Raw genomic sequence first — 13,277 nt, 5'->3', positions numbered from 1 at the left:
AACCTGAAACAATAAAGAATAAAGATGACGAAAGTTTTAATCGGTTTTGCTCTCATTGAAAAGTAGATAGAAATAAAAATAGAAACATGTTGACATAGATTATAGTTCAACTTTATTGAGAGAAAAAACAACGTTTAACGCTCAAAGGTTAAAAAGAAAAAAAAAACAATGCTATTAATACACTTGCAGTCTCTGCAGCACTACTTGGAAAACAAGTGGCCCTGATTAGTATCTTGCTCGCATAACAGTTTTGTACAAAATGCATTTTTACATCTGTAGTGGTGTAAAGCTAGGACACAAAAGTGGAAATGAAAATACCATACTTATACGCTATAAATGCCATGAAAGATAATGGCATATCTGGTTATGTTTCTAGCCCCTGGCTGATTTAATCGTATCCTAAGCTTTCCCCCCTTCAGACTTTGTAGTCAAAGGGATATCACATTCCTTGGCTTGGCCAGGAATAAAGCTGTATTGTCCATGTTTTTTGCATTTGTTGTGAATGATGAGGATGAGGGTGAGGGTGAGGAAGAGAAGGCCACATAAAATTAGGACCACCAAGAGGATTGGGAATTGGAGTCCAGCGGTTGCACCTGTAAGACAAACAATATAAAACATCATAAATAGATTTTTTTTTTGCCACCTATGCATTGTAAAATCACCATCAGTAACTACTTCACTGTATACATTTCCATAAGCGTTGTTCACAGAGTTAGTAATAATAACCTTTCATCGTCAGTGTGACAGATCTTGACACTCTCCCAACTTTATTCGTGGCAACACAGATGTAAACACCCGCATTGGTAGACGTGGCTCCTGTGACACTGATAGTCTTCTGGCGCCCCCCAGTGCTCTCCCTCGCATTCACTGCAGTGGTGTAGGTCCACATGATCTCAGGGGCAGGGTTTCCCTCAGCACTGCAGTCAAAAGTCACATTTTCACCCGGGGTCACCTCCTTACTGTAATTTCCCACATTGAACTCAGGGGCAACTGTGTGGAAAAGGGTCAGATTTGAGAAGAAGAAATAATATGTTGCAAAAGGTATTTATAATCCCAAATCACTTATTTTCACTATCAACAATTCCCTTCGATTTTGCAGGGCAACTTGTCCATCATGAACGCATGCTCCACATAAGTGTAAATTTCACATTGCATCAGTGGCTTATCTAGACAATAAACATCAGCTTAGATTAAACAAAACTGATACCAGTGGAGAGATAAATACCTAATATCATTCTAAAATAAACAGACGAGCGGAAAACTCACAGTGCACAACAGCAGTGTAAGGTTCTGAGGTTGTGGTAGGGACAGATTGTGGTCCATGTGGTCCTAGGTGCAGCTCAGCACTGCATGTGAAAAGCGCTCCATTGTATTCTCTCTTAGCAGCTACACTTAGGGTAGAGTTCACAGTATCTGGGGTCACACTGTTGCTTTCAAACACTTGTGTTTTCACATTTTCACTGCCTCGGAACCACTTCACTGTGAGGTTCTGCACAGGAGCCACATTGGTGATCTCAGATATCAGCAGGTACGCTCCACCCTCCACCATCGGCCCATCATGCAACGCAGAGAGTGACACATTGTCTGGACTCTCTGTAAACAAAGCAAAGGAAAATAATTGGCAAGAATAAAGAAACTTAGCAATATTCCTGACTTTGTGACCACAATTGTATAGGAAGTATGTACACAGTATTTAAAAGCTTGTTTTAATCTTTGTTGTTTAAAAATTCCAACACTTGAATCAGTGCTATTTCAGGCTATTAAAAGTTATTGTGTCTTCCAAATTTGCTTTTCTTTTGAAGTGGCACTGTTAATGTACTATCAAGAGTTTCTGTAAGCAAAACATTACATCATTATGTCAAACATTTTGTAAGACAATCCTTGAGTGATAAAGATAGATGGTAATGAATAGTATAGTCTATAGACTTATACTTACTGTAAATAGTGATGGCTGGAAACACAGAACACTGCCATCCATGGCGTAGAGTAATGTAGCACTCAGGTATTTCATTCCAGGTTTCTAGTTTTTCAACCTTCCAGGTGACAGGAGGTTGCTCAAACCCTGTGCCTCCATATGCAGCTTCCCAGCCCATTCCCGAAACATTTGTGGCTGATGTGTTGCAAATAACTGAAGCTGGATCTCCAAATCTCACCACAATTTCAGCAGGAGTCAATGTTATGGGACAAGCTGCCACTGAAAAATAAACATATTCCATCAGAGTTCCATTTTGCTGCACAATAAATAATAAATAATAAACAGTATCTACAAGCTGCTAAACAAAGATATTAGTAATACATATTCTATATCTAAACTAGTGTGAAGGACAGGAGTTATACCCTCTGGTGCCAATGCATTGGGCGTGGCCGTGGTCGCAGTAGGTGTTGCCATGGTATTTCTTATCACATGAACACGGATAAGCTTTGTTACTTTTCCAAGCTTGTTGGTAGCGATGCAGGTGCAAACTGTGTCGCCGTTTACTTGAGTAATATTGAGACTGTTCGTGTTCTCTTTCATATTCAGTCCATCACGGATCCAGTGAAAGTGAGGAGGAGGGTTACTCTCAGCTTCACAGTTCAGGGTGACATCATTACCCTCTTGCACATAGATATCTTCAGTAGCATTGCTGTTGAGCTCAGGAGCATCTAAAGAATCATTCAAATATTATAATGATAGAGAACCACACACCACAAAAAATCTAAGCTGAGAATGTAAAAAATGAAAAAAAAAATCTGAAGCAGAATGTTTACTCACAATGCACAGAAATGTTGTGTGTGCCAGACACAACAGGAGTTTTCAGTCCATTTGGCCCAAAATCCAGCTGAGCCTCACATGTAAACTGAGCTCCACCTTCTTCTCTGCTGATGTTGACTCTCAAAATAGAAGACTCAAAAGTTGGTGTTTTGGTTGTGTTCGTGAAGTTTTGTTCATGGATCATTTCTTTGTTTTTGTACCACCTCACAATAAGGTTCTGAACAGGAGCGACATCGCTGATATCACACTGCAGCTCATACTCTGTACCTTCCACCGCAGCAGATAAATACCGTAGAGGATACACTGTGACCTCGTCTGGATTCTCTATCAAAAGAAAATTTGATAATGAAGTTACTGTATTGTTATCTTTCTACTGTACAATATTTGTTTGAAAGTACACTTACTGTATACAGTGATTTCAAGTTTTTTGCTGCATTCAAAAGAGCTATTCAGCAGTATTTTGCACTCAGCCATTACATTCCAGTCTGACAGGGTCACCTCCTGGGAGATAAAAAACCCCTCCTCCTCAATATCAGTGGTTCTAGTCCCATTTGACCAGTACATCCCAACATGATCTTCAAGTAAGCTGGTGCAGTTTGCCGAGACCACCTTTCCAAATTCTTCTATGACCTCAGAAGGATCCAGGATGAGAGTTTCGTTCGTGCATGTACTGTCCACACCTGTTGATAGACCCAAAAAAAAAAGTAATGTTCTTTTTGGACTTTGAAGGTTGACTTTGCTGCACTCTGGTGGCTGGTGGCTCATGTTGCCAATGCATGTGAACTGTGTAAGGCTGAATTCTAGCTCATGGTAAGCTGTCATGTTCCTAAAGTTTCCGGTAACACCAGTGCTAAATCACAGACCTGTGACTGTGTCATACGAATGTAGGTCCTTATAACCAGTTCTTCTTCAGGAATTATAATTTTATAAATTAAAAATGATCCTGATTCTCCCAGATAACAGTCATTCTAAAAAATTATGATAAACACTTGTATCACTTCATGTAGTAGTTGAGACAGACATGTCATTTTTAGGACGAAAACATACTCAAAAGAGAGGGACAAGGGAAAGAAGATGAAAGCTGCTGCGTAGTTTATTCACGCATTAAGTTTAGTAAATTATTATCAAATATTGACAGCACATTTTATATGTAGAAATTCAGCTCAGTGTTGGCATACGGTTTGTAAACCACCTGTGCTCTGCTAAGACTGTGGTTGATCAGTAGTTGTAGTGGAGTCCATCTTCTTTGCAGTTAACATGCACATGAGGCAAGTGTTACAGATAGTACACCGGATGTTCTTACCAAAATTATTATCACACCTCAAATCAATCTCATTTGTTTAAAGAAGTCATACTTTTTGTTTTACTTTATTCTCTGAAAATGCTACATACTTGACAATTTTAAGTTTCTCTCACTAAAAGGAAATTTTTTTTAATATAAGTTTCTATTGTACAGCTTTCAGTTTTATTTTGGGAGTTGCCGCCTCTGGTAACATGTTGAGATAGTGAAACTATAAATAAGCAAGCAAGAAACTCACGTGTTATTTTAATGTTTGATATCTAAAATATATTTTATCTTACCAAAATAGCAGATTTAACATTTAAGACCCGCAAAAAGTTATTGTAGAGCATCACTTTTTCTCACTCACCATACAGTAAAACCATGAGCATGAGAAGGCACAACATCCTTGAAGTCACTCTGCAAGATCAGCATACGTGAGGAAGGAGGTGGATGGAAGAGGACAAGTGTGTTTCGCAATCGTCCAGAGGTTGTCCAGCCTCAGGACCTGGACTGGATTAATTCTGGCTCAGAGCTGGTCCTAATGATGGTAACTTGCTGTGACAGATGCACGATCTCAAGGTGAAAAAAAAGACGGAATACAAGGGGAAGTTCCACGCCCCTGTTAACAAGAAACGGAAACATAACGCAGGAACCGTTGATGATGTGGTCTCCTCCCACATTTTGAGAAATCGTTGCGTCTTTTCAAAGACTGTGTTCTTAAAACTTTCATACAGGAACTAAGTTGGCATAATGTTACCGAAAAACACATTGCAAATTGGAAAACATCTAATTTTGTCAAGAAATTGCAACACAAAGATTGTCAATACATGTGTAACGAAGGGCTTCATTAAGTGATTGTTGGGTGTGGCTGTAAATATTGTACGATGGGGGATTTGGAATTAATTGTATTTTTTACAAATAACAATGTACGTTATTAACGTCAGGCACTTTATTAGAAGAATAACATGCACATAACACTTTGCACACTGCATATTTGCACATTTGGGACAAATATATGATTCTATTTATGGAATATTTAATGTCAGTATTTATTGTATGTTTTTAACTGTTGTTGAGGCGTTGTCCTCCGTCCGTATGGCGCCGTTTGTTCAAAATTGACGGACAACAGTGTAAGAGTAGTTTTTTGGATTTATGTTAACATTATTATGTTAAAATTTATGTGATATAACAGAGGTCTTCAACAGGGGGCCCGTGACCCCTAGGGGGTCCGCGGAGGTACTGCAGGGGGGTCGTGATTTTTTGGTTGATTAGACAGTTTTTTTAAGTTCATTTTTTTATTTTTTCCCCCATTTTCTTCCCACAAATTTAAATGTCTTTAAAAACGTGTTAACATGAATTGAACATATTAGCGAGGGGGACCCCTGTGCTATAATATGGTGCAAGTGAGCAAAAGTGCAAGCGCCTGAAGTAGCAAACATTAAGTTGTGATTAACACAACATGTTAGTCGTCATCCAGTGATTCACAGTCTATATATATGTCAGTGATAGGCTTCAAATAAACATCTGAAGATAATTTTCTTAAACAGACATATTAACATTGTTTAATTCCCTCTACAGGTATATGAGCATGATTAATAAATCAGTTTATCACATTTCCTTCCCACATGTCCACAACTATGTTATGTTGGTTTGATCATCATGGAAACTCGTTTGAGAGAGTAGGACCCTCCATGAAACTCTGCCCAGTAGACCCCATCCTGGTAGCGGCTGCGATAATGTCCACCCCTATACCACACACCATTCAGATTGGAGTGGGCACACATGTGGTACCACCAGCCTCCTTTCTGGTAATGAGCGCAGTTACCTGATAACACAACAGAAGAACAGAACAAGTTATTAACAGAAAAAGTCATGATGGCAACAGAGAGCTAACAAACAAGTGCAAGGGGTGAGCAAACCCGTATAGCTGTCTTTGTCTCGATCCAGAGTGGTGAAGGCTTTATTGTTGTGCCATGAGAGGGAATCCCCTGCATTGCCCTGGTACTGTCCTAACCGCAGTCGGTACCAATCACTCTCCGGTTCCAGGTGGAAGCTGTCATACTCAGCAAACACCTGGCGGCCCTGCCAGTCTTCCAGAGCCACCCGTAGTTTATATTGGGCCTGTTTCGTCAGCCAGTAGAGATGTTCCAAGCCGAGCCAGTACTCTCCATCTAGGTTCCCAAAGCCTTGCTGTAATACACCAACATAGCAGTTTAATTTTGAGGAAAATATTTATTTAGTGTTGCTCATTTGCATGAATTCCTCTATTTTTAGCCATGCCAGCTGTGTGGCTCTAAGGTTGGCAATGTCAGTCAGTGAGTTGGTCCACCGCTTTGGTCCAGATTGAAATATTTACGACTAGATGGAGTGCACTGAACGACATTCATGGCCCCTGGAGGATTTATCCTAATTGTGTTGATCCCCTGTATTTTCCTTTAACACAGCCTGCAGTTCAAAGTTTTCTCTTATTCTGTGAGAAATGTCGGGAAACTGTTGAGTAGTTGCATCTATCCATGAAGACAATATCCACAAGAAAGTATTAGTTTTCAACTCCACTGATAAAAGAAGAAAAAAACATTAGCTCGCAAATGTAGTTCTAAATGTCTGTTTCATTTATTGATGTAGATTAAAAACAATAATAATACTAAATATATAGATAGTGTGGCTGTACTGACATGATTTTGATTTGATTATTTTATCATGAACATGTAAATTTAAAAAAATATCTGTTAAAAAGGAAAAGAAAAAAATAGGGAAAGGAAATTGACAATATTTTCACTTCTATTACAATCTGATATCTCGATTTACATGTCCAGAAAGTAATCCTTTTTAATCTTATTGTATGTGCATGTCAGCCAGATTGTTTCTCATATGGACTTCGGACACTATGTGCTCACTGAACGTATTCTTACGTTTCCAGTCAACGGAGTGTTGACAGAATATGCAACACACCGAGCAGTTCGCGACGAGTTTCGCTGTTGCGGGGACAGCCGCTCCGCCATGCTTACATTGTTTTGAAGGGGCTTGTTGTGCCCCCCAGATTTACTTCCCTCCGTGCAGTTTTCCCCAGACACACGTTCCTCTTCCACACGAAAACAGCATTGCGCTCAAATTATGTCAAATTAATTCCGCGACATTCAAAATTCTTCGTGTCTTTCGATTAGTGTCGGTCCTGAGGGGCGCACTGCTGCTAACAACTCGACTGGTGCGGCTGTGCTGAATTGCCATCTACGCACCTCGAAAGGGTTTCTCAAAAATTGTGAATAAAGCGCGGGTTAGGTGTGTGTTGCATACACTCGCCTACTTCCTGGTGGGCGTGAACGCGTACGTGTACTATCTAAAATACCACACTGAAGACCGTCTTTTGTCTGTGAATGTCACATCTTTTGCCGTCCTTGTGAACCAAGCGTATCGAAGTAACACTCCGTAAGAGAATCTAAATAACGAGCAGGGACTGGACTATTCACCATGAAAAGATGCTCCTTCGAGCCGGATTCGAACCAGCGACCTAAGGATTTCAGCATTGTAGCCTCTACAGTCCTCCGCTCTACCAACTGAGCTATCGAAGGGCACATAGTAACTACTCCATTTACACAGGTCTAATACAGGACTGCACTCTGTTTGGTGCTGACCGGCAAATGTTAACATGCTAACGTGTTAAACTAAGATACCGTGGACCGGCTGTAGGGTCTTATTCTTGTTTCTACTATTAAAAAAAAAAAAGAACAATGAGCCCCAGTGTTGTGTTCAGCACATATTAAAAGTGCATGAAATCACCTTGTATTGCTCCCAGGTTCTGAAGAAGTTGACCGACCCATCCTGTCTTCTCTGGATGACCGTCCACCCTCCCTGAACACGGCTCTGCTCACACCAAGCCTGCATTAGGCGATTAGCGCTCTGCGGGCGCAACAGGTAGATCCCGCTGGTGGTCTCACCCGATTCCAGTACGTGCTGGCAGTCGCGCCATGGCCCTGAGCCGGGACAAAACATGCAACAAAGTGACGATGTGAGAGGCATAATAAGAAAAATAATACACAGATGTGTAATATTATAATATATTCATTTTAAATTGTACTATCAAGCAGTGTAGTTTTGAAAAGTAATTGTTGATATCAGTACTAGTTCTGACCAAGTGGAATTAAGACAGATTGGATGGTTTCAAACTTTTTTGTTCTTTCCTAGTAAAAGTTTGAAATGGAGTTACTGTCACCTAATAGTTTATTTTTTCTCAAACTTACTGCTTTCTCACCACCTTTAACCTAATGGTGGCAATTTGGACACTTGATTGCCAGTTATTGAGGGTCTGGGAATTCTGTTTGTTTCAGCATCAGGAGGATCTCATCCTCACTGCGGCTTCAGCTTATCTCTTTAGAGCTGAGGAATTTTTTTCCCAACACATGTTCAGTGTCTCATGTCGCAGTGATAAGATGAACACAGGAATCTGGAGAAAATGTATACACAGAGGAGAAGCTTATGTGATAATGCCTAATAGTCTGTTCTAACATGAATTTGTATTTTTGAAATTGTGGATGTTGCAATGCACAGTCTTTCACCACCGCTTTAGGGAAGCCTTGAGTCACACAACTGTGTTCTGCTGACTTGTTGGAAAGACAGCTTAAACCCTCTACTTTGTCATTTCAGACATTCCAGTTGCACATGTTTACAGGAGAACATTTAAAGCTCCAACTAATGCTGTTGTTCATATGTGTGTGTGCTTACATGTGTGCCTTCATTATAAAGCCCTCTCTGTTCTGATAAGAGCTGTTTGCTGTTTTTGACATTGTTTAGGCATTCCCAGAGAGATAGGCCTCCTACCAGCAGGTCACTGACTCCATCAGCTTCTGCTGCTTATCTGAGCAGTTAAATAACTCTGACAGATGATTGGCACACGTACACACACAGGTTTGAGTCTAATTAAGTGCTTCTGCTAAAAGACATGTTTGGCATAAATGTACCTGGAGTCTTTGTGACAGGGAAGCTAATGAAAGGAGGGTCTGTAGGAGTGTTAGCTGTCGTGGTGGGGAGGGAATGGACTCCCCGTGTCTTTTCCTGTTGTAGTGGAGGAGCACTTTGGTCCCTTTGAACATCATTGGTCATTTCGTTGGCTTCAGAGCTGTAATTAGGATGCACATTAGACTGGCTTTTTGGCGGCTCAGTCATCACCTGTGCAGACCAACACAAAAACCAGACATCATTCTCAGTTCCTGTGCACAAGTATACAGTATAAATTTGCAACATGCACATTTTTTACGCGGTTTGTTCCCTACTAGAGAGGATTGGTGGTTGGAGTCCCGGCACTGGCACTGCTTCTCCAGCCGAGCAATAAACTGGTTTTGGGAGCTCATCATAGAGGTGAGGGCTCCGTATTTCTTCTCCAACTCCCTGTAATTACTGGACACCTGCAGTGCCTGAGATGTAGTATGATAGGATGAGCTTGATAACAGTTGGGATAAGATGCAGCTTTGCTGTGACATGAATCAAACATCAACAATGACTGCAGTTCTCTGCTCACCTGTGTTGTAGCATTTAGCAGGAGGTTCTCCACCCTTCGCTGCTCCATAGCCTGGTCTTTTTTGTGTATGACTTCATGTAGCAACTGGGCATAGAGCTGGGCAATGCGAGAATTCATGCTGTTACTCTCTTTGCGCAGGGCTCTTACCTCCATGGCAAGGGCCCCCTCCTGGTCCAGTTGTCCCCGGAGCTTCTCCAGCTGTTCCTGCTGTCGTCTGAGCTCTGCCCGCAGCACTGCCACCTCAGAGTGGTTGGTAGTAGCAGACTGCGTGTTCAAACACAGTGCTCCTGTCAGTTTTTGCTGTGGAACAATGAAGGTGTAGGAGCAACGACCTCCTTTTGTATCTGACGATCGCGATGAACGTTTCTGAGTGTTTTCGCCATTGACTCCCTCCTTCCGTCCACCAACTTCTGGTATGTCCAGACAGAGTGTTAGGAAAAGAGTCAGACCTATTGTCAGTGTCTTCCCCATGAATCTGTTCAACTTCTCAAGACACCCTGGCAGCGGATGAGAGGAGATAATTAAAATTACCACCGTGATAAAGACATATAAATATCACCTGATAATCTTTGACCGAAACATTAATCATTCAGAAACATTTCTGACACTTTGACACAAAGACAAAAAACTATGTATTCAGGGAAAACAGTATGTTGTGGGTCTGGACTGTTCACCAGATGTTTCCTTGCAAAGTGAGAGTACACACATTTCCCCCTGGCTGGAATTTATTAACAGGTCAACACTGATGGGACAACAGTCAACACAAACCAGCCAGAATCAACACACCTCCATCTCACGGTCAACAGATGGGTTAGCTCCACATCCAACCACCACAACCATGGTCAACACCATAAACGCATGAATCCAAATAAGTCAATATTGACATCCTTCCCACAAATCTTCTGTATAACTTTCTCATTGAAAATTTCTAAATCAGTAGTTCAAACTGCAGCAATCCGAATGTCAAACTATATTTTTTTCTTAAACAAACCACCAGTATTGCTCTGTTAGCTGTTTGCAGGAAGATGACAGTGTTTTCTGATACATAATTAACAATATGGGAATGATTTAACTTGGGTACCGTAACTAGTGCAAGTACATTTCAGTCTGACTAAAGATTACACTGAAAAAGACCATTCATTACTTACCCTGGCAGCTGAAAAGTCTTTTGAATGTCTTTGCTCAGTTCCAGTGTGTAGCAGGAGTTTCTGGGACCCACAGATGGAAAATCCAGACTAACACATTTTAAAAATCACATGTTCATAGTTGTCTGTGGTGTTTAAGTGAAGCTGAAAGCAGTGAAATTTGGGTCACAAATTTATGTTAAGGGAAAAAAAATCCAGAATAACACCCAAGTTTTGTCAGTAGCTACAGTAGCGAGACTACATAGACTACCTCCAAGGAGTCTGTCCCAGGATCTCTGAAGACGGAGACAGCTAATTACAAACTATCCAAATGACACCACCTCCCAGTACTTGTTGTTTAGCTGGGTGCTCAGTGCTAGGATCCCAGAATGTCTCCTCCCTCTGCCATCAACCTGCTATCCTGACACAGACTTTGAGACCTGAACTGCACTAGTGTGACATACAAACACAGTGGTTTCCATGTTTTCCTCATTACTTTAACATCTTTTACAAAAATCTAAAAAAACAGGGAGGTTTCCTGAAAAAAACAACACATTTTTCACAGCTTTATACTTTAGCTGACTAAAGCAGTGGTGCGAGAAGCATTCACCTAAGTAAATGTAGCATTAACACTCTGTAAAACACTCTGTTACAAGTAAATATACTGCATTAAAAATCCTAAATAAAGGTACAAAGGTATTATCTCCAAAAACTATCAAAAGTACAAGTGCTCACTGTCCAGAATGGCCCCTTTCACAGTATTGTATTTTAATAGATATTATAATATTGAAATATTATTATAGACACATTCATGCATAAGCTACATTTTAATGTCACAGCTGCCTGAGGTGAAGTTAATTTTAATTCTATGCTGCTTGGTATTTTAATCCACAATGATGCATCATATTTCAGAAGCTGATGTAAAATTGCAAAGTAATTAGCAACTGTTGTTGTTGTTAAATAGATGTTGTGGAGTAGAAAGCACAATATTTGGCTCTTAAATGTAATGACGTGGAAGTGAAAACTGTAGTTCAAATTTCTGCTTCAAAATGCAGCAGCTTAAGTGTGAAACCTGGCCTTAGCTTGATCTTTCATATACAATGTGCAATCTCCCCACAACTTTCATGTCGGAAACACACAGCCTGGACTTTTCACAACACAGTGTGAGCTGCAAGTGACCTGGGTAAAATTGTGCATCAAACATTGTGATGGAGAAATTTTACTTTTGATGCGCTGGTGGGTGGTCACACCCAAACAGGGTGTTTTCTGGTACTGCGGTGTCCTATTAGAGCTGCTACTGCCCGGACAGCACACCGTTCAAAGATCTTTCCGTGACAAGGTGGAACTGACACTTTTCATGAACCACTCCTGTTTTTTTTTGTGGTTTCACAGCAGCTGACCGAGTTGCCTTTATTTTTGTGCCTGCCTGCATTTGGTGTATCGTACTGAATATTCACTAAAACAAAACACAGTTTTGTTTCTTTCTTCAGAACAACTTGGACAAACCCCACAATTATGGAATTTATGTTTTATCTTTAACTGTATGCTTCAGTTTCACAAGAGAAAATATTTCATATATGAGGACTTATTGAATGGTTTGGGAAATGCACGTCGGGGTAACCTTCCTTCCTAAAGAGCAGCGCATGGGAGTCTCATGGGAGGAAATGGGTACAGCTTATTGCAGCAAGTGTGAAATTAACACATGCAGAAACAGAAACAAGTATTGGTCAATAAGTCTATGAAGATATGACCAAGCACGGGCGGCAACTGTGACCGCATGCAGCATTGCAGAAGCATTTTCCACACTGTTTTGATTAATTGCATACACTCACTGACTGACTCTTTCCTGAACTGTTAGTATGGTATCGTACATTTTAGAAATGAAAGTGTTCAGGAGTCTGATTTGAATCACACGTGTTTGCTGCCCTCTGCTGGTCAGTAGCTTCAACAATACTGATTCTTCAAGTTCTTTGTGTATTTTCGCTTTCACAGGGCACAACGCTGCTAAACTCTTTGTTGCCTCATTTTCTTATATGACGAATTCTTCTTATTTTGCACACTATGCACAGCATACTTTACTGTATTTAAACATCGTCAATAATTTGTGTTTGGATTCGATTACATGTTACAAGGGCTGATATTATAACATGAATTAAGTTCCCTAAAGGATAAGTACACGATTTTTCAAGCTACAGCATTTTCTCTCCTTCAGTGCCATACTACTCCACAGCATAGGAGTAATACAGGAAAAGCATGAATACCCTTAATGGTATTAGTTTAAATAATAAAACTCATCTGCATTATTCCTACTGATGAAAGTGGATCTGTAGACTCAACTCAGACCTTTTTTTCAGTTGGTTACCTAGATGAGACTGGAACTGGAACATTCACGAAGGCAGTATTACATGGTACGGGGATTGATATTGTTTGATCAAACAAGAATAAAGACAATTTTAATTACCAGAATTATCTATTATCTACCATACCCCCACTGAAGAATGAGTATTTTCAGGCAAGATTATTTCAGTTTGGTCACGTTGTTAAATCTTGGAACCACGACTATAATTTCCTACACATCCGGATCCGCTAGGAACCAATACCAGACAT

The 13,277-nt window shown here is 40.4% G+C and overlaps 1 protein-coding gene and 1 non-coding gene across 4 annotated transcripts; both read right to left on the bottom strand.

The window, feature by feature from the left end:
• Positions 1-95: 95 nt before the first annotated feature.
• On the bottom strand, positions 96-13,252 carry angptl6 (angiopoietin-like 6). 3 transcript variants are annotated; one of them, XM_041061904.1, is made up of 9 exons: positions 13,132-13,252; positions 10,695-10,781; positions 9,547-10,043; positions 9,302-9,442; positions 8,990-9,197; positions 7,812-8,005; positions 5,954-6,224; positions 4,402-5,859; positions 3,295-3,432 (listed from the first exon to the last, which is right to left on the bottom strand). In XM_041061904.1, exons 3-8 carry the CDS (start codon positions 10,015-10,017, stop codon positions 5,675-5,677), a joined length of 1,470 nt encoding a protein of 489 aa, XP_040917838.1. In that variant the 5' UTR covers positions 10,018-10,043; positions 10,695-10,781; positions 13,132-13,252; the 3' UTR covers positions 3,295-3,432; positions 4,402-5,674. The 3 variants fall into 3 exon arrangements, with proteins under 3 accessions (XP_040917836.1, XP_040917838.1, XP_040917837.1); XM_041061902.1 differs by lacking the exons at positions 5,954-6,224; positions 7,812-8,005; positions 8,990-9,197; ... (2 more) ...; positions 10,695-10,781; positions 13,132-13,252 and adding exons at positions 96-593; positions 727-990; positions 1,267-1,593; ... (1 more) ...; positions 2,338-2,643; positions 2,753-3,076 and having other exon boundaries at positions 3,157-3,432; positions 4,402-4,644; XM_041061903.1 differs by lacking the exon at positions 13,132-13,252 and having other exon boundaries at positions 10,695-10,998.
• trnay-gua lies at positions 7,515-7,603 on the bottom strand. The gene is given in 2 exon segments: positions 7,515-7,550; positions 7,567-7,603. It is a non-coding gene; the product is annotated as a tRNA-Tyr (tRNA).
• Positions 13,253-13,277: the final 25 nt, after the last annotated feature.

This window comes from Toxotes jaculatrix, chromosome 18 (genome assembly GCF_017976425.1).
Source record: "Toxotes jaculatrix isolate fToxJac2 chromosome 18, fToxJac2.pri, whole genome shotgun sequence".
Lineage (NCBI taxonomy): Eukaryota > Metazoa > Chordata > Actinopteri > Toxotidae > Toxotes > Toxotes jaculatrix.
This window is presented reverse-complemented; position numbering and strand designations above follow the sequence as displayed.